Consider the following 20,840-nt stretch of genomic DNA (forward strand, 5'->3'; position numbering starts at 1 on the left):
AGACTGTTGACCAGCAGTTCAAGTCTGAACATTCAGTAAATGTGCAGCAGTTTAGATGTTGAACTTGTCGTCTGCATGATCTGTTTGTTTCTGTTTGTTGAAATTTATCACTCAGAAATGAAAATGTCCATGTACAGATGAAAACTGATATTTGTGGTCATTAATTGTTTCTCACTTGTTTAGATATTTGGAAATCTTTAGATTTTATTCTTCATCAATCTCTGTGTGAAGATGTTTATGTGATGTGTTGTGATCAAATAATTCTTTTAATGCAATATAGATTCATTTTATATATTGTTTTTTCAATTTTTTTCTATATGTTTTTATTTCTGGCTTCCAGTGTCATTCGCTTCCAGTTATATTTAGCTGTATAAAACAGGGCTGTGTTTCCCAAAAGCATCTAAGAATTAAGTTGATCGTAGAGATCATTGGTGGCAAAGGCTCTACGATGATCTATTTAGGCCTACGATGCTTTTGGGAAACACAGCCCAGCTTGTTATACTGCTTGATATTGCAAACTGATATTTTTTACCATATTATTTTAATGTATTGACTTCATTATAAACACACTGGTTTGTAACGCAAATAGTTTTAAAGTTTACTGCACTTTGATATTCTTCTTGTTATTTCCCTATAGTGGATCATGAATGGAAAACAGCTTCTGTGTTGAACATTAAGGTGGATTGGTGTATCTCATTCATAGAAAGGTTGTTCAGTTCTTCTTAAAATCATTATAATTTCTCAACTTGTCACTGAACATGAAAAATCACAATCTCTTCACTTTCATATACTGATTTTTGATGATTCTGATAATTGTGCTCAATATTATCACGTTTGGTTGTTTTTGTGCTGCACTGACGACACAACAGCTGCAGTATCAGTTCAGTCACTGTGACTCTGACTGACGGAGGTTTTTGTACGACTCTTTATCACTGTGTGAACACTGCTTTACTGTTGATGTAGTGATAACTCTGACAGTAATAATGTCCAGCATCTTCAGTCTGGACTCCACTGATGGTCAGAGTGAAATCACTGTTAGATCCACTGCCACTGAATCTAGATGGAGTTCCTGACTGGAGGCGGTTTATATAATAAATCAGGAGTTTAGGAGCTTCTCCAGGTTTCTGTAAGTACCAGGCAAGACAGTGTTTGCCATCACACCAGGAGACTGGATCACTGCTAGTTTTACAGGTCACAGTGACTGATTGTCCAGTTTGAGAGAGCAGCTCTGAGGGAGTTTGAGTCACTGTCACCTGACCAACAGATTCTGACAAGAGAGAAAGATTAGAAATCACAAACACTTTTACAACCATATATCTTCACAACACATAAAAATAACAAGTAAATAATGTCTGTAATCTTTACTGACACAAACCTCGACATAATACTGCCAGCGTCCAGATCAATATGGTGCTGAAAGTCATTTTTGTTGGTTGTAGGTTCAGTTCTAGTGAAAAACAGTTGTTGATCATGTTTGATGTTTGACAGAGTTATAAACACATGCAGAGCACTGAAGCGTGTGTCGCTCATGTAAAACACTCTCTCTATGCAAACGCTTCAGCAGTGACAGGTTTAAGATGGTTTAATGTGGTTTCATTGAGATTTCACAAAACATTTCACTTGTCTTTGTTTGATATAAAGAAACATCAGTGGTGTATAAAGTACTCGAAAACCATACTTGAGTAAAAGTATAGATATCTTACCAGAAAATGACTTTGGTAGAAGTTAAAGTCATTGTTTAGAATATTACTTGAGTAAAGTTTTAAAGTATGTGATGTTTTTTGTACTTAAGTACGAAAAGTATTTTTTGATATTAAACATACTTAAGTATTGAAAGTAAATGTAAAATACAAAAGGAGCAAAAAATATCATTAAAAATTGTTCTATACACAGTTTGAGCAGCAAGATTGTGTTCAGTTTTAACTCTTTCTTACATGTTGTTTCTTTGAATTAATGTTTATTGTATTTTTTAAATAAAAAAATACTAATATATTAATTATACATTGATCATTCATGTTAATTCGTAGTGCATTATAACTAATGTAAGAGACAACTTTAAAATGTTAAAATGTAAATGTTGAAATTAAAAATGAACAATACTTTTATTAACCTTATTTAATGTTACAAATTGACTCTTATTGTAAAGTGTTTCCATTTCATATAAATCCAAACAGTCATGCTTAAAAATTACCATCTTTACACACAAAGACATAGCATAGGTCTATTATATGTATACTTTCACACATTATTTGCCTCTATTTTAGAAAACTTGATGATTATCTAATCACAAAATGTGTTACAGTGCCGATAAAAAAAGAACTGAAATCGAATACATTTCTGATCTGTTATGTTTCTGTCGCTGCATGATGAGAATACAGTTTAAATATACAACTTCGCTGGATAATGAATGCAGCAAATGGATATAAACTAATGCAAATGAATGGTAACAATCGTGACATTAAACAGTTGGTGTTTTTGTCACATTGTTTTAACCGTTTGAGGTACTACTAATGTTAGCATCCTCTCAGCATCGACGGCAAACATACTGCTGTTCTGCACTAATGCAGCATCTACTCAACAAACTAAATACTTTATAATGATATGAAAACATGTACTGTAATGTACACTGTATAACATACTGTTTTTTTGTCTATGTTTTAAATCCGTTTTTGACGTGTCCCGCTCTGTGCAGTGTGAAGCCTCGCGTCACGTGTCAAAACAAACTCTACGAGGCATCAGTGATAGTTTTTATTTCGCCTCTAGAGGTCGCTCTTGTACTGTATAATGACAGCACTCTCTTCTCAGCCGCTCCAGCAAATGAAGTCAACTGTGGCTGTACGAGCACTTGTTTGTTAAACTCAATATTGACAATAGTTATTTTATAGTACTATGTGTAATTGTGCCCAAAGTGACAAACAGGTACTGTAGTCCTGGCCTAAAGTCATTGGTTGAGCCAAAGGATACATACAGGCTGCCTAATATAGTGACCTACAAATTGGATGTAACAGGTTATATGGCCAATGTAAGACAAACTCTTGGTCTTTAGACAGCTTTAATGCACATGTACATCCTCTAGTTAGATTAACAAATGGTGAAAAGTGTTGATTATTGTCTTATATTTAGATCTGTTCATCACAGGGAAGGTTGCAGTGATGAGAAACTGAGCAGATGACAGACAGTCTGTTGATGGTGTGAATGCAGTGATCTCGTCATTACAACTAAATTTCTGCACTCCAGAAATGCTTTCACCATAACTAACAATGCAAACACGATGTAAATACAGTCAGAGATTGATTGTGTAGTGTAAGAGTATAGCTAAGTATAACTAGTTTACAGTATAACTAAGATTAGGAAGAAATAATAATAAATGTACATGATCAAAAATATCAGTGACTTTAAAATATTGAGTGAGTGGAAATGAGGATAAATAAACCATAAATTATATAAAAATCATGATAACATCAAAAGAATTTCTAATTATCTATAGAAATACTGATGAAGCTCAACAAAGCTGATATTAAGATCATATTTGTGTTTCTGCTGTTGAGTGTGTGTGAAAGTGTGTGAAAGTGTGTGAAAGTGTGTGAAAGTGTGTGAGCAGCTGCAGTATCAGTTCAGTCACTGTGACTCTGACTGACGGAGGTTTTTGTACGACTCTTTATCACTGTGTGAACACATTTTCGCTGTTGATGTAGTGATAACTCAGACAGTAATAATGTCCAGCATCTTCAGTCTGGACTCCACTGATGGTCAGAGTGAAATCACTTGCAGATAAACTACTGCCTCTGACTCTAGAATCAGTTCCATTATTGCGGTCTGTTGCTCGAGATATAAGCAGTTGAAGAGCTTCTCCAGGTTTCTGTAAGTACCAGCTGAAATAGTAAGTTTTACTTATAGCACCCCCCAACCACCCCGATACTGTAGAAATGTACACATCACTGCTGGTTCTACAGTTGATGTTCACAGTTTGTCCTGGTTGAGCTGCTGTCATTGAGGGACTCTGAGTGACGGTGATCTGTCCTCTACACTCTGAAACACACAACAAGAAGAAAATCAACTCAAAACTTTGACAATATACTTGAAGAAATGAATTGATATCAAACTTGTGCTCCACAAACCTTGAGCAAACGCTGTGAGAGTCCAGATGAAGATGATGATGAAGGTCATGTTGATGAAGATTGTTGTGTGTGTCAGTGATGAAGTGTTAAACTCACAGCACTATAAACACTCTCAGAGCACTGAAGCATCTGATCAATATGCAAATGAACTCATTCTGTATTTAAATGAGGCTCTAAATGAAGGTTCAGGAGGAGCTCGTTCATCTCATCCTGTCAATCACAATATCAAATATGTATCATGTAATCATGATATACCAATAACTGTGAACTTTAAAAATGTAGCATAAAATTTAGAACAATTCAAACCACATGTGAAAAAACAGTGAAAATGAAATGTAGATGAAACTTATCATCATCTAATCAAAATCACATGAGCAAAAGTGCTTTAGTGATCATCAGCTCGACTGTAATTCAGCTGCAGGTATGAGACCGCAGGTGATCACAGCTGTACTGATGACAGAAACCCTTCAACAGTTTTATTCATGTTATCTTGCACTACATCACTGTGCCACTAGAGGGCGGTGTGAACAGACAGACACACTGATGAACAGGAACGGACGAGGTGAATAATAATGAGTTAATGCAGTGATGAATTTATTCGATGGGGCTCCAGTGTGTATTTAAACGGTTAAACACTATATATTATAGCACTATATGCAATTGCGCCACCCAAAGTGACAAACAGGTACTGTAGTCCTGGCCGTAACAGGTTATATGGCCAATGTAAGACAAACTCTTGGTCTTTAGACAGCTTTAATGCACATGAACATCCTCTAGCATAATTAACTTGTAGCTTGAATTGTTATTGGGATCTTTTACAGCTCAGAAACTTCAATCCAGAAACACTTTGAATCGTGTAGTAGACGGTACAGCAATGGCCATGTGTCTTTCCAAATAAAATATGAGTCTTTAATATCTCTTTATGGAAGTATTATTCTATGTACTATATTAAAATAGACAGATAATATTGTCTCTTTCCTTCAGTTGAACGGCAATACATTCAGTCACGTCTGGCAACTTGACAAATATGTTTTCAATAGTATAGTATAAAATGAATATTAATATAAAAATGATTGATCTGTAAGTATTTTGGAAATAATTAATTATATTGGGCTTTATTAAACTTTATGAAACTATAATGAATTTAGGCCTATATGCCTTTTTTATACTACAAGTCAATCTATTGAACCATTTACAGACTTTCATAAAGAGATCTGAAAGGATTTGTTGTCCTGTGGCTCCCTCTGGTGGACAGCATTAGTATTATGACCTTCATCTCTGAATCCCATTCATATAAATGACTGATTTAAAAAAAGGTTCCTGAAACTCGGCATGTTTACTCAGAAAGTCTTGTTGTCCATGTGTATGAAGTTCTGTGAATTTTGGATTCAAACATTCAAACTGATGGAAACTGATAGAAAAATAGATTTCTTCTCCTGTGGTTCCCTCTAGTGGACAACATTAGTACAACATGTTGTAGTCCATCAGCCATTCAACTTTTTTTTCGATCTCCTAAACCACTTGACCGATTCACACGAAATTTTGCATGTCATCTATAGACACTAATGACAAAAGTTATCAAAAGGATTTTAATTAGTTAAAGCGTTTAGAAGATAGTTCATTTAGCCATGGCTCAATACACTTATAAATCTATATCTTCTCAACAATCTGATGAATCCAAATTCTGTTGATCACTTGTTTGATGTCTTCAGGGTATCTAGATGATACACAGATAAATTTGGGGTTAAATAGACAAATGGTCTAGGATGAACCCTTCAGTGTTTGGATCTCTGATAATCTCACCTGTGCTCGATATTCTCAGTCGTCTGAAGCTCTAAAATGATGTTATTGACTTCAAATCTTCTCATCTGCTGCAGCCCTCATATTTGTGAATGAACTTATTCAGTGTTTCTAGCACAAATCACTGTGACTCTGACTGACGGAGGTTTTTGACTCTTTATCACTGAACCAGGATAGAGGTTGATGATCCCAACTCTGATAGACGTCAGGACTGCTTTTACAGGACATGGTGAATGTGTTTCCTAGATGAACAGATTTCACTGCAGGCGTCTGAGTCGCTTCACCAACTGATTTATGATTATTTATAATGTTTCCTGAGGTGCACTTATAATGTTAATATGATTTTTACATCAAATAATTGTCATAATTTAGAAATAAATGGCTATTTCCACTCTGATTTTAGCGCTCTGATTGTTTACATGTGAAACCTTCTCGAATACTATCACTACATTTTAACTATTACAGCTGTCTAAATGAACAAATGGTGAAAAGTGTTGATTATTGCCTTATATTTAGATCTGTTCATCACAGGGAAGGTTGCAGTGATGAGAAACTGAGCAGATGACAGACAGTCTGTTGATGGTGTGAATGCAGTGATCTCGTCATTACAACTAAATTTCTGCACTCCAGAAATGCTTTCACCATAACTAACAATGCAAACACGATGTAAATCCAGTCAGAGATTGATTGTGTAGTGTAAGAGCGTCACTGATTATAACAGGAGTTTTGGGAAGTGTCCAGATAAACTCTCGCTGTGTGATCGACAGCTTCAGTTCCTCAGATCTTTACTGTATAACTAAGATTAGGAAGAAAAAATAATAAAAGAACATGATTAAAAATATCAATGACTTTAAAATATTGAGTGAGTGGAAATGAGGATAAATAAACCATAAATGATCTAAAAATCATGATAACATCAAAAGAATTTCTAATTATCTGAAGAAATACTGATGAAGCTCAACAAAGCTGATATTAAGATCATATTTGTGTTTCTGCTGTTGAGTGTGTGTGAAAGTGTGTGAAAGTGTGTGAGCAGCTGCAGTATCAGTTCAGTCACTGTGACTCTGACTGACGGAGGTTTTTGTACGACTCTTTATCACTGTGTGAACACATAATCAGCATTACAAACACCAAGCCAATTTGTTGTGCAGTGGAAACCCTGACAGTAATAATGTCCAGCATCTTCAGTCTGGACTCCACTGATGGTCAGAGTGAAATCACTGTTAGATCCACTGCCACTGAATCTAGATGGAGTTCCTGACTGGAGGGTGCTTGTTCCATAAATCAGGAGTTTAGGAGCTTCTCCAGGTTTCTGTAAGAACCAGCTCAAGATGTATCCCGTATCTAGGTACCAGGTCACATCTGTGCTGGTTTTACAGTTGATGTTCACAGTTTGTCCTGGTTGAGCTGCTGTCACTGAGGGACTCTGAGTGACGGTGATCTGTCCTCTACACTCTGAAACACACAACAAGAAGAAAATCAGCAGAAGACATTAATGATCTTTACCAGAACAGGTTCATGTACTGTAGTAAATGTAGTAAATGCAGTAAAGTGAGTGTCACCGTTGAGCAGCAGCAGCAGCAGCAGAGAGCAGATGATCAGAGCGTGTGTCCTCGTCTTTACTGGGAATGAGTGAAACTGAAGGACAGTGATGTTGGATTTACAGTCGGACTGACAGACGCTCTGATATTGAGCTCCAATCACAGGGGTGGGACACAAATTCAAAGCGTTTCCTCTCAAATGTGTCTCAGACACTGACAGCAGAGCAGAAATGTGAAGAAATTAAATTTCCCTCATCAAACACTGCTGCAGAAAACTGGATGTTGAAAAATAATTGTGACATTTTTTATACTTTCTCACAATTACATTTATTATTTTAAAGCCAATTTTATTTCATAAATAAACTTCACTCAGTGGAGCATGAAAACACCTGCAGATACATGATGAAACAAGAACATGTGGCCAAATTATGAACCTCATAGATATAAAATGATATATAAATGACATTTTTTTTAGGTAAACATGCATGACAGACACATTTCACTCATCTCTCATGGTGTTTTATAGATATTTTCAGTGTTTCTGGTGTTTCAGGAACAGCTCTATTCTGACAGGAAAACGTACTCGGTTACTAACGTAACCTCGGTTCCCTGAGATACGGAACGAGTACTGCGTATGGGGAAAGGTCTCCTTTTTCCCCGTTACTGAAGCCTTTTTCAATAACGCAGTGTAACTGCATCGTCATTGGTTCACTCATAGACAAGTTGTTGAACCAATGACGGCGTGGCATAGCTGCGCGACCTATGGCGACAGAGCGTGTGAATATTCCCGCCGAAATGGGCGGGGTTTAGGGCTATATAAGCGGGCGTTTTGCCATAGGATTTCAGGTCATTCGACTGAAGCGACGACACTGAAGCCGCAGCCTCGTGGCACGTCATGTAACGCAGTACTCGTTCCGTATCTCAGGGAACCGAGGTTACGTTAAGTCAAGTCAAGTCAAGTCAAATTTATTTATATAGCGCTTTTTACAATTGGTAATTGTTTCAAAGCAGCTTTACATATTAGAAGCACAGAAAAAAGGGAAGTGGTTAAAAATAAGCTGTACAAACAAGCGTGGTAATATGTAACATATACAAGATGGTGCTACATTAAGCCAATGTCGGCTGACTCCCAGGGGTGGAAAAAACCCCCTAGGAGAAAAACCCAGCGTGCTAACACTGGGAAAAAAGTCCTAGGAGGGAAAAAACCCCTTGGAAGATATATATAATATATGTAAATGGATATGGAGATCAAAATCTGAATTATACATTTTTATTATAGAGATTAAAAATAGATTATATATAAATATATGTAAGCGGATACGGAGATTTAAAAATCTGAATTATAGATGCAGCCAGAACTGGATCTGTAGGCCCATTGTCTCCTGGGCTACATTGTAGTCAGGTCCAGACACAGGTTCTCCATCTGATCTGGATACGGCCTGGATCCAGCACCCGGCAAACCTCAGGATAAGCAGAGAGACAGATATTAGCGTAGATGCCATTCTTATTCTGATGTACAGGTATATCTAGTGTTATAGGAAATGTTCTCGGTTCCGGCCGACCTAATTATTGCAGCGTAACAATCCTTTAACGGATTTGAAAAATGTTAATGTATTGATAATGTGTTATGTGTATGCAAGAGCAAAGAGATGTGTTTTTAGTCTAGATTTAAACTGACAGAGTGTGTCTGCTTCCCGAACAATGCTAGGAAGATTGTTCCAGAGTTTAGGTGCTAAATAGGAAAAGGATCTGCCGCCTTCAGTTGATTTTGATATTCTGGGTATTATCAACTGGCCTGAATTCTGACGTGAAGGACTATAATGCACCAAGAGCTCGCTTAGATATTGGGGAGCTAAACCATTTAGAGCTTTATAAGTAAGTAGCAAGATTTTAAAGTCTATACGATGTTTAATAGGGAGCCAATGTAATGTTGACAGAACTGGGCTAATATGGTCATACTTTCTGGTTCTAGTAAGAACTCTAGCTGCCGCATTTTGGACCAACTGTAGTCTGTTTAAAAGCCGAGCAGAACAACCACCCAGTAGAGCGTTACAATAATCTAGTCTTGAGGTCATGAATGCATGAACCAACTGTTCCGCATTTGTCATTGAGAGCATATGTCGTAATTTAGATATATTTTTTAGATGGAAGAAGGCGGTTTTACAGATACTAGAAACATGACTTTCAAATGAAAGATTGGTATCAAAGAGCACACCCAGGTTCCTAACTGAGGACGAAGGTTTAATGGAGCACCCGTCAAGTGTTAGAGAGTATTCAAGGTTTTTTCGTGAGGAAGTTTTTGGTCCAAAGATTAGGATATCAGTTTTTTCTGAATTTAATAATAAGAAATTTCTTGTCATCCAGTTTTTAATGTCAGCTATGCATTCTGTTAGTTTTGTGAATTTGTAGGTTTCGTCAGGGCGCGAGGAAATATAGAGCTGAGTATCGTCAGCGTAGCAGTGAAAACTAACACCATGCTTCCTAATTATCTCTCCTAAGGGCAGCATGTACAGAGTGAAAAGCAACGGTCCTAGTACTGAGCCTTGTGGTACTCCATATTGAACTTGTGATCGATACGACATCTCTTCATTAACTACTACAGACTGATAACGGTCAGATAAGTAAGATTTGAACCATGCCAAAGCAATTCCACTAATGCCAATATAGTTTTCAAGTCTTTTTAAAAGAATGTTGTGATCGATAGTGTCAAAAGCAGCACTGAGATCTAATAACACTAATAGAGAAATACAGCCACGATCGGATGATAGGAGTAGATCGTTTGTAACTCTAACGAGAGCAGTCTCAGTACTATGGTATGGTCTAAATCCTGACTGGAAATCCTCACAGATTCCATTTCTTTCTAAAAAGGAGCACAGTTGTGTTGAAACTGCCTTTTCTAGTATCTTTGACAGAAAAGGTAGATTCGAGATTGGCCTGTAATTTACTAAATCTCTCGGATCTAGTTGAGGTTTTTTAATAAGAGGTTTAATAATAGCCTGCTTAAAAGTTTTTGGCACATATCCTAGTGCTAACGATGAATTAATTATATCAAGAAGTGGACCTACGACCTCTGGAAGCATTTCTTTCAGTAGTTTAGTCGGCATTGGGTCTAACATACATGTTGTTGATTTTGATGATTTGATAAGTTTAGATAATTCTTCCTCTCCTATAGCGGCGAATGATTCTAGTTTTACCTCAGGGACACTACAGTGCACTGTCTGAAGCGAAACTGTAGACGGTTGCATGTTTTTAATTTTCTCTCTAATATTATCAATCTTGCAAGTAAAGAAGTTCATAAAGTCATTACTGCTGTGCTCTATGGAAACGTCAGCAGTTGAATCTCTGTTTCTAGTTAATTTAGCCACTGTGTCAAATAAGTACCTAGGATTATGTTTGTTTTCTATTAAGAGATTTGAAAAATAAGTAGATCTAGCATTTCTTATAGCCGTTCTGTACTCAATCATTTTTTCTTTCCACGAAAGGCGAAAAACTTCTAGTTTTGTTTTCTTCCAACTACGTTCAGTTTTTCTCACAGCTCGTTTTAGAGCCCGAGTGTGCTCATCATACCACGGCGTTGGATTAGTTTCCTTAATCTTCTTTAGACGTAAAGGAGCGACTGCATCTAATGTGCTGGAAAAGAGAGAGCCAATAGTTTCTGTTGCAGCATCGAGTTCTTCTAAGTTGTCAGGTATACTAAGGCGATGAAACTGCTCGGGGAGATTATTTATAAAGCAATCTTTAGTGGTAGACGTGATGGTTCTACGATATTTATGGCTGGGTGGTGGTTTTGTAGCCTTGGCTAATTGTATTATACACGACACTAAATAATGATCTGATATATCATCGCTCTGCTGTAGAATTTCAACAGCATCAATATCAATTCCATGCGACAGTATTAGATCTAAGGTATGATTACGACAATGAGTGGGTCCTGACACGTGTTGTCTAACTCCAATAGAGTTTAAAATGTCTGCAAATGCCAATCCAAATGCGTCTTTATTATTATCTACATGGATATTAAAATCACCAACAACAAGGACTTTATCCGCAGCCAGTACTAACTCTGATAGAAAATCAGCAAATTCTTTGATAAAGTCAGTATGGTGCCCTGGTGGCCTGTATACAGTAGCCAGCACAAATGTCAACTTACATAATGTTACATAAAGCACCATCACTTCAAAGGAATTATATTTGAAATTCTTTTGAATGATTCTGAATATATTACTATAAATGACAGCAACACCTCCCCCTTTGCCTTTCTGTCGAGGATTGTGTCGATAGTCATAACCTTGAGGACTAGACTCATTTAAAATAATGTAATCGTCTGGTTTTAGCCAGGTTTCTGTCAAACACAGCAAGTCTAGTTTATTTTCTGTGATAATTTCATTTACAATAAGTGCTTTTGAAGAAATAGATCTAATATTCAGTAGCCCAAGCTTTATCATTTGTTTATCTAATTTATCTGTGATTTTCATTTTTTGAACATCAATTAAATTTTTACCCTTAAAAGGTTTCGGAAGTTTTTTGTATTTACTAGTTCGAGGTACAGACACAGTCTCTATGTGATAATATCTAGGTGAAAGAGTTTCTATGTGCTGTGAATTATTTGAGTTCTGTGACGTGAGGCGGCTAGCAGACAGTCGGTTTAGCCAGTTTGTCTGCGTCCTGATCTGGGCCCTGGTTTGTCATGGTTTAGCTCTAAGACTATTTGCCAAATTTCTAGATAGAAGAGCAGCACCATCCCGGGAGGGATGAATACCATCTCTTTTCAACAGATCAGGTCTGCCCCAAAAGCTTTTCCAATTGTCTATGAAACCTATATTATTCTGCGGACACCACTTAGACAGCCAGCCATTGAGTGATGATAACCTGCTAACTATCTCATCACTCCGACGAACAGGAAGAGGGCCAGAACAAATTACTTCTGCTGACATTGAATTTGCGAGTTCACACACCTCTTTAATGTTAATTTTAGTGATCTCCGACTGGCGAAGTCGAACATCATTTGTGCCGACGTGGATAATGATTTTAGAATATTTACGTTTAGCATTAGCCAGCACTTTTAAATTTGCTTTGATGTCAGGTGCTCTGGCCCCCGGCAAACATGTGACTATGGTGGCTGTTGTCTCTATTTTCACGTTCCGTGTAATAGAATCGCCAATAACTAGGGCACTTTCAACAGGATTCTCAGTGGGTGCGTCACTGAGTGGGGAGAACCTGTTTGATGTTCTAATCGGAACGGAAGAGTGGTGTTTGTTCTTGCCATTATGCCGCCTCACAGTCACCCAGTTAGCCTGCTGCGTGGCTTCTACAACCGGAACCGAATGTGCAGTGTTTACTAGGCTAGTCGCATCCAAAGCAGTATCTAAGGCCCTTTCATTCTCACTATCCTCAATTAAAGTTTGGATGCGTGTCTCTAATTCTGAGATTCTCTCTGTCAGCCTGACAATATCCCTGCATTTATCACATGTGTAAGTCTCACTGCTGACAGAAAGAGCTAAGCTGTACATGTTGCATTTAATACACATGATAATCGTCGGACATGACTGACCGTGTTTTTGTAGAGTAGTCTGTCCGTCGCCGTCCGAAAAGCTGCATCGCACACGGGACACGGGACTCGCTAGATGTCTCGGTCGCTTGCCGGTGCCTGGGGCAAGGGTGATGTGCGGGACGCTGTACCTCACGGTGGATCGATGAATGCCGGGCAGCAACGTCTCCACAGCTTCCCGGTCTGGCGAGGACAGATCAGAATAACATACATCGGATAAATCCGCCATTAGATCGACAAGGAAGGTTAGTTTAGAGGAAAAAAAAATAGACGGTAGCTAGCGGGCTATGGCTAACACTAGGTGATTACGCTGGTAGATTACTAGTAATAAATCGTTCCGTTTAGTAATACTATGCAATAGGTTAAGTAATCTAGTGAAAAATAAGATGTTACAATAAGATGTAAGTTATATTATGTGAATAGGAATAAAGAGAAGGATTTAGGATAAACTCCACGAAGCTTCGAGCGTAGGTCAGACAGCAGGCAGGCAAAACACTGAGCAGAGAGGCAGACAGGAGCAATCGAGCCAAGGAGGTTACGTTAGTAACCGAGTACGTTCCCTTTCGATACTTCACTCGTACTGCGTATGGGGAACGAATTCAACCGCGCCGTGCCACGGCAGGGAACGACTGGATTTGTCTTGGGCACCGTGAGGGAACCAGAGGACAAGTGAGAAGGCCGGAGCCGTCGAACCCTCGTTACACTACAAAAAGGGAGTTAACTCCCAGAGTGGCATGAAGCGGAGCTCGATAGAGGCCGCTGGATCATACCGAGAGGACCCGAGCTTGTAAGGTCGGGACGTCCAAATGATAAAATCTGACAAAAGTGGACGGCGAGGATCAGCCGGCCGCCTCACAGATGTCTTTAATCGAAACTCCACTAGACCAGGCCCAAGAGGAAGCCATTCCTCTAGTAGAGTGAGCTCTAACTCCTATGGGGCAGTCGAGGCCCATAGAGGAGTAACAAAGAGCAATAGCGTCGACTATCCAACGTGAAAGACGTTGCTTTGAGACCGAAGACCCCTTGGTGCGGCCACCAAAGCAGATAAAGAGCTGATCAGATTGCCGAAAAGGCTGTGATCGATCAACGTAGGTCCTTAATGCCCTGACAGGGCAGAGTAGTTCCAACTCTCGCTCGTCCGACGAGGGAGGAAGCGCTGAGAGGGAAATAACCTGTGCTCTGAATGGAGTCGAGAGCACCTTAGGGACGTAGCCATGCCTAGGTTTCAAAACGACTTTGGAGTCGTTGGGCCCGAACTCAAGGCATGCAGGGCTCACGGAGAGGGCCTGCAAGTCACCAACTCGCTTAACCGATGCTAGTGCAAGTAGCAGAGCGGTTTTGAGCGTCAGGGGCCTGAGGTCAGCTGAACGCAGTGGCTCAAAGGGAGGCCCTTTAAGAGCTCTGAGGACCAAAGAGAGGTCCCAGGTGGGAACAGTGAGAGGACGAGGAGGATTTAATCGCCTAGAACCTCTCAAGAAACGCACCACGAGGTTGTTTCGTCCCACCGACTGGCCAGCGATAGGAGCGTGAAACGCTGCAATGGCTGCTACGTAAACTTTAAGCGTTGAAGGGGTGCGACCCAGATTCAAACGCTCCTGGAGAAAAGACAGTATCGGAGATACGTCACACTCCACTGGGTCTATGTTGCGTGTAGAACACCAGTCAACAAAGACCGACCATTTCTGGGCGTAGAGGCGTCTCGTGGACGGAGCTCTCGCCTGAGAAATGGTATTCAGCACATCCCCGGGGAGGTTAGCAAGCTCCCGTCGAGGGACCAGAGGTGCAGAGCCCAGAGTTCTGGCTGGGGATGCCAAATTGTCCTGTTCGCCTGAGAGAGGAGGTCCCGTCTCAGGGGGATCGGCCACGGAGCTTTTGTGGAAAGCCTGAACAGCTCTGAGGACCAAACTTGGCTCCTCCAGAGAGGGCCACCAGGAGGACTCTGTGCTTGTCTTCCCTGATTCGTCTGATGACCTGTGGGATCAGAGCAATCGGGGGAAAAGCGTAAAGGAGGGTGCTGGGCCAGACATGGGCCAGCGCATCTTCCTCCTTCGAGAAATAAATTGGGCAGTGAGAGTTGCCTTCTGAAGCGAAGAGGTCTACCTCTGCCTTTCCGAAGAACTCCCAGATCATGAGAACCATCTGGGGGTGGAGCATCCACTCGTCTGAGGGGACATTGCTCCGAGATAGCATGTCTGCTCCCAAGTTTGTTCTCCCGGGTATGTGAGTCGCCCTGAGCGACTGAAACCTCGGTGATGCCCATTCCAGAAGACGCTTCGCCAGAGCGCATAAGCGGCTGGACGAAAGACCGCCCTGGTGATTTATGTATGACCACTGTCATGCTGTCCGACTGGACTAAGACGTGGCGCCCTGTCAGGTGTGCCTGGAACGCATGAAGGGCTCGAATCACTGCCAACATCTCGAGGCAGTTGATGTGCAGATGGCATTCCTCGTGAGACCACGAGCCGAAGGCCGGTCTGCCCTCGCAAAGAGCGCCCCAACCTGTGTTGGACACATCCGTTGAGAGCACCGTCCTTCTGGACACCGCCTGTAGGGGTACCCCTTGGCTGAACCATACAGGGTTCATCCAGGGTTTCAGAGCTGCCAAACAGGCCTGATTGACCCTGAGACGCAGGCGGCCGTGCCGCCAGGCGTGAGGAGGGACCCGGAACTTCAACCAGTACTGCAGAGGCCGCATCCGAAGAAGGCCGAGCTGCAGAACCGGGGAGGCGGAAGCCATCAGCCCTAGCATCCTCTGGAAAAACTTCAGAGGGAAATAGGCTCTGTTCCTGACCGATGCCGCGAGCTGCTGAATGGCCAGAGCGCACTCTGGAGATACTACAGCCGTCATACGGACTGAGTCGAAAACTGCACCCAGGAACGTTATACGCTGGCTGGGGAGCAGTGAGCTCTTGGCAAAGTTGACCCTGAGACCCAGGCACTCCAAGTGGCTGAGTAACACGGATCTGTGATGCTCCAGCTCGGCTCGTGACTGGGCTAGGATGAGCCAGTCGTCGAGGTAATTGAGAACCCGGATTCCCATCTGTCTCAGTGGGGAAAGCGCCGCGTTCATGCACTTGGTAAAAGTGCGAGGAGCTAGGGACAGTCCGAATGGAAGGACCGTATATTGGTAAGCCACACCCTCGAACGCGAATCTCAAGAATCGCCTGTGATGGGGGGCTATCTGGATATGAAAGTATGCATCTTTCAGGTCCAGCGAGCAGAACCAGTCCCCGGGGCAAACCTGCGCGAGGATCTGCTTCAGCGTTAGCATCTTGAACTTCCGTCTCATGAGGGAGAGGTTCAAGAGCCTGAGATCTAAGATGGGTCTGAGACCACCATCTTTTTTGGGAACTAGAAAATAACGGCTGTAGAACCCCGAATTGCTCTCTGAGGGGGAGACTATTTCTATAGCTCCTTTCCTCAGAAGAGACGTGACTTCGGCTCGGAGGACATGAGCGCGGGGGCCTTCGGGCGAACTGAAGCGAGTAGCCTCGACTTATGGTTCCCAGAACCCAGCTTGACACTCCGGGGATGGCCCGCCAGGCCTCGGCCCGCGTGACAAGGGGCTGAATGGTATCGGGTGACGGGCCGCCAATCGGGGGCCCGTGCACCGGAGAGAGTGGAAGAGGAACTTCGCTCTTTCTTAGAGAAGGTAGAATATTCATAGTGTTCGCCATAAGAATAGCGTTTTGCATGGACGCAGCACTGGGCCCAGTTAGCACAACACTGAACATATCTCCCACGCCCGGAACGAAAGAGCTTTTGGGGTGGTCTGGCCGTGGCGAGACTTTGCCCCATCCTCTTCCTTCCTGAAATATCAGGAGGGCTTAGGAGGCGTCGGGTCCAGCGTAATCTTAGGCCGGGGTCCCTGACGTTGCCTCGGGAAGCAGGAGCGCTTACGATGGCGCTGTTCCTTGGGTGGTGCTGCCTGAGAGGTAGAGGGGCAGTTTTGTTCTGCTGAGCCGGCGCAGACTTGGGGCGGCTGGAAGCAGACGTGGAGCTAGGGCGTTTAGGCAGGAAGTGTCGCATAGCCTGAGACGACTTTTGTGCTGCAGTAAAACGCTCCGTAAAGCCCTCTACTGCTGGCCCGAAGAGACCAGAAGGAGAGACCGGGGCATCCAAAAAGGCCATCTTGTCCATCTCCTTAATCTCGGTCAGGTTGAGCCACAAATGGCGCTCAAGCACGACCAGGCTGGCCATGGATCGTCCAATGGCCTGAGCTGTGGCCTTTGTGGCACGCAGGGCTAAGTCAGTGTCGCTGCGGAGGTCACGGAAGGCAGGTGCATCGACGCCGGACTCATCCAGAGAACGGAGGAGCTTCGCTTGAAACACCTGGAGAATAGCCATGGCGTGCAACGCTGAGGCAGCCTGGCCCGCGGACGTATATGCTCTGCCAGCCAGGGCAGAAGTGGTCCTGCAGGGCTTGGATGGAAGGGCCCTCTTAGTTTTCCAACCCACAGCCATGGGGGGACAGAGGTGAGCCGCCACCGCTTCGTCCAGGGGCGGTAGATGCTCGTAACCCTTCTCTCCAGAGCCATCCACAGAGGTGAGAGCTGAATAATGCGTAGTACATAGGCGGGCAGAATACGGGGCGCGCCATGACTTCGTCAGCTCGTTGTGAACCTCTGGGAAAACGGTGCGGCGCGTTGACAAGGGGCCTGGCGGGAACCCGGCAGGAACCACTCATCGAGCCTGTTCCATGATGGCTCCTCTGGCGGAGCCCATTCGAGGTCCAAAACCTCTACTGCTTTCGAAAGGATGCGGAAGAGCTCGGCATCCATACCCGGCTTGCAATCAATGGGCTCCAGCGAGGGAAGGCGGGCGGGGTCAGAATCACCGGCCCAACCTTCGGATTCAGAGGCCGCGAGAGACATGACGTCATCAAGCGGCTCGTCCTCAGAACCGCCAAAAGAGATGAGGTCGCTCGCATCTGCCGAGGGACGCAGCTCAGGGCGGGAGAACAGGACGGGGGACTGCTCTCTCGGGGGAGAGGGTGAGGCACGCGGGGAAGCCGGCGTGACGTCATCCAACTCCGTGCGCTGGGCCGCTCTACCCCGCTCTAGCGCGGCCTCTGCATGGGGTCCGCTTCTTCCTCGGCGAGCTCAGCAGTCCGCTGCGGGAGCCTCTTCGGCGGCGGCGAGAGCTTCTTTCCAGGCGAGCTTCTTCCAGGCGGCGAAGGCTTCAGCCGGAGATCAGCGAGGAGCGATGTGAAGTTGTCGCTGAAGGAGAGAGAACTGAAATCCTATGGCGAAACGCCTGCTTATATAGCCCTAAACCCCGCCCATTTCGGCGGGAATATTCGCGCGCTCTGTCGCCATAGGTCGCGCAGCTATGCCACGCCGTCATTGGTTCAACAACTTGTCTATGAGTGAACCAATGACGATGCAGTTACACTGCGTTATTGAAAAAGGCTTCAGTAACGGGGAAAAAGGAGACCTTTCCCCATACGCAGTACGAGTGAAGTATCGAAAGGGAACAATCACTCCACCTGATGATGAAATATGAATTTAACTTGCTTTGAGACACGAGTTTGACTAATAGAGAGACACGGTTCATATATAAGGATCATATAACAATGAATTAATGCATTTTCATTGCAAATGTCACAGCATTGTGCAGCATATGGCTGTAAAAACCAATTAGCTTTAAATTACAGAAAATCTGTAAAAATCTGAAAATCTAACTTGATATGCAGAAATATCACAATGATAAACTTAAATGCTGTGAAAATAGCAGCTAATGTCTATTGCATATATAGATATTCATATGTGAATGAGGTTATGAAGGGAATGAGGCAGTAGAGGGCGATACTGATTATTCCTTAAATATCTGCCACACATCTTCCTCTTGGAGCTCGTGGACATGCTGGAAATCACTAGAATGAGAGTTGAGGTCTGGACTGTGTTCTGATAGAGGACTGTGTGTGTTCATCAAGTGGAAGTTGATTTGATTGTTTTGCTGCTTGAGGTTTCTGCAACTATTTATGAGTGTTTGATGTTTTTATACTTGTGATTTATGTCAGTATTGTTGTTCTTTTGTATAATAACCACACCTTGATGTTGATCCATATCTCAAATAAAAGCAACTAATGGAACTTTGTGTTTTATAATCGATGCCCCACAGTGATTTTACTATTTAACTAGTTCTCATGAAACTTTATTACAGAGGTTGCAGATGCAGTCAGGAGTTCACTTGCTCTCCAGTGTTCACGGACCAGATCTGACTGATCCAATATGGTGGACGACTCACATGTAGATCTCAATCATGTCACTGATCTATAAGAGCACAAAATCTCAAGGCAAATATACATTTTCCACAACATTTTTAGTCTAAAGAGGGTATGAATATGAGGAAATTTAACAGTGACACTGATGGACTTTGTCTGCTTCTCTCAGCTAATGCTTTGATTTCTGACCTCAATAATTTATAAAAAAAGATTAATTTAGATGATTTTATTTCAGATGTTTGTGTGACGATGTTGTTTCAGATCCTCCTTTGAGCAGCTGCAGTATCAGTTCAGTCACTGTGACTCTGACTGACGGAGGTTTTTGTACGACTCTTTATCACTGTGTGAACCACCGAATGCTCCCAGGATAGTAGAAACTCTGACAGTAATAATGTCCAGCATCTTCAGTCTGGACTCCACTGATGGTCAGAGTGAAATCACTGCCCAGCCAGCAATGACACGTGGGGCCCAGATGGGTTAACTACGGGTTCCATGAGTACTGTGTGGGCATGGGCTTTGGCTGGGTGAAATCAGCGGGTCCCATGTAGGTTTTGTAGTATGAGTCCCACATAGGAAGCCCATATGAGCTGATTACATGGGCCCCATAAGGGACAGGCATGGGCCAAGTGGGCATGGGTTTGATCTGGGAACACATATATGGGTCTTGCATGGCATATTTATGGGACAAGTGGGCATGGGTTTGATCTGGGAACACATATATGGGTCTTGCATGGCATATTTATGGGACAAGTGGGCATGGGTTTGATCTGGGAACACATATATGGGTCTTGAATGGCATATTTATGGGCCAAGTGGACATGGGTTTGAACTGGGAATGCACATATGGGTCCTGCATAGAAATTTTATGGGCCAAGTGGGCATGGGTTTGAACTGGGAACACATATATGGGTCTTGCATGACATATTTATGGGCCAAGTGGGCATGGGTTTGATCTGGGAACACATATATGGGTCTTGAATGGCATATTTATGGGCCAAGTGGACATGGGTTTGAACTGGGAATGCACATATGGGTCCTGCATAGAAATTTTATGGGCCAAGTGGGCATGGGTTTGAATATACGCATTTGAATAATACGCATATTGCTGATTGACACGTGAGCCTTGCTTATCGTGGACGCTTGCACACACTAATGTCCCTGTGTGCTCTGCACGCATACACATGCACACAGACACACGCACACACACACACACTTAGTGTCATGTAAGCTGGTTATTTGATGTTAAATGGTTACTTATCTTTTTATTGAAAGCTCCTGTTGAACACTGATTTGCTCAATTTTTGTCTAATTTCATTAAGGTCTTGCCAGCTAGAAGACAGGAGCCAACCAGACAGGAGCCAGCCAGACAGGAGGAGGTGTACCCTATTGTTCATAAATATGGCGTAAGTTTCCATACATCGACCTTAAAGTTTCCTTTAAATGCTCCTGATATGTTACAAGACGTTGACAAATTATGTTAATTTCAAATGCTTATGACTTATATCACAGTAGTTTAACCAGGATATTCTCATTTCAAAAGCAGAGGTGCAGCCCACAACTGATATTACATTTGATATTTGATGAAAGTTCCCAATCAGGGAGAGGAG

At 42.5% G+C, this 20,840-nt stretch overlaps 2 gene segments (V, D, J or C); both read right to left on the reverse strand.

Moving 5' to 3' along the window:
- Positions 1-914: 914 nt before the first annotated feature.
- LOC125257836 lies at positions 915-1,592 on the reverse strand. The segment is given in 2 exon segments: positions 915-1,267; positions 1,376-1,592. Coding segments are annotated over 2 exon segments (435 nt in total).
- A 5,198-nt stretch (positions 1,593-6,790) lies between these two features.
- On the reverse strand, positions 6,791-9,819 carry LOC125257869. The segment is given in 3 exon segments: positions 6,791-7,371; positions 7,481-7,514; positions 9,797-9,819. Coding segments are annotated over 3 exon segments (414 nt in total).
- Positions 9,820-20,840: the final 11,021 nt, after the last annotated feature.

This window comes from Megalobrama amblycephala, linkage group LG22, assembly GCF_018812025.1.
Source record: "Megalobrama amblycephala isolate DHTTF-2021 linkage group LG22, ASM1881202v1, whole genome shotgun sequence".
Taxonomy (NCBI): Eukaryota; Metazoa; Chordata; class Actinopteri; order Cypriniformes; family Xenocyprididae; genus Megalobrama; species Megalobrama amblycephala.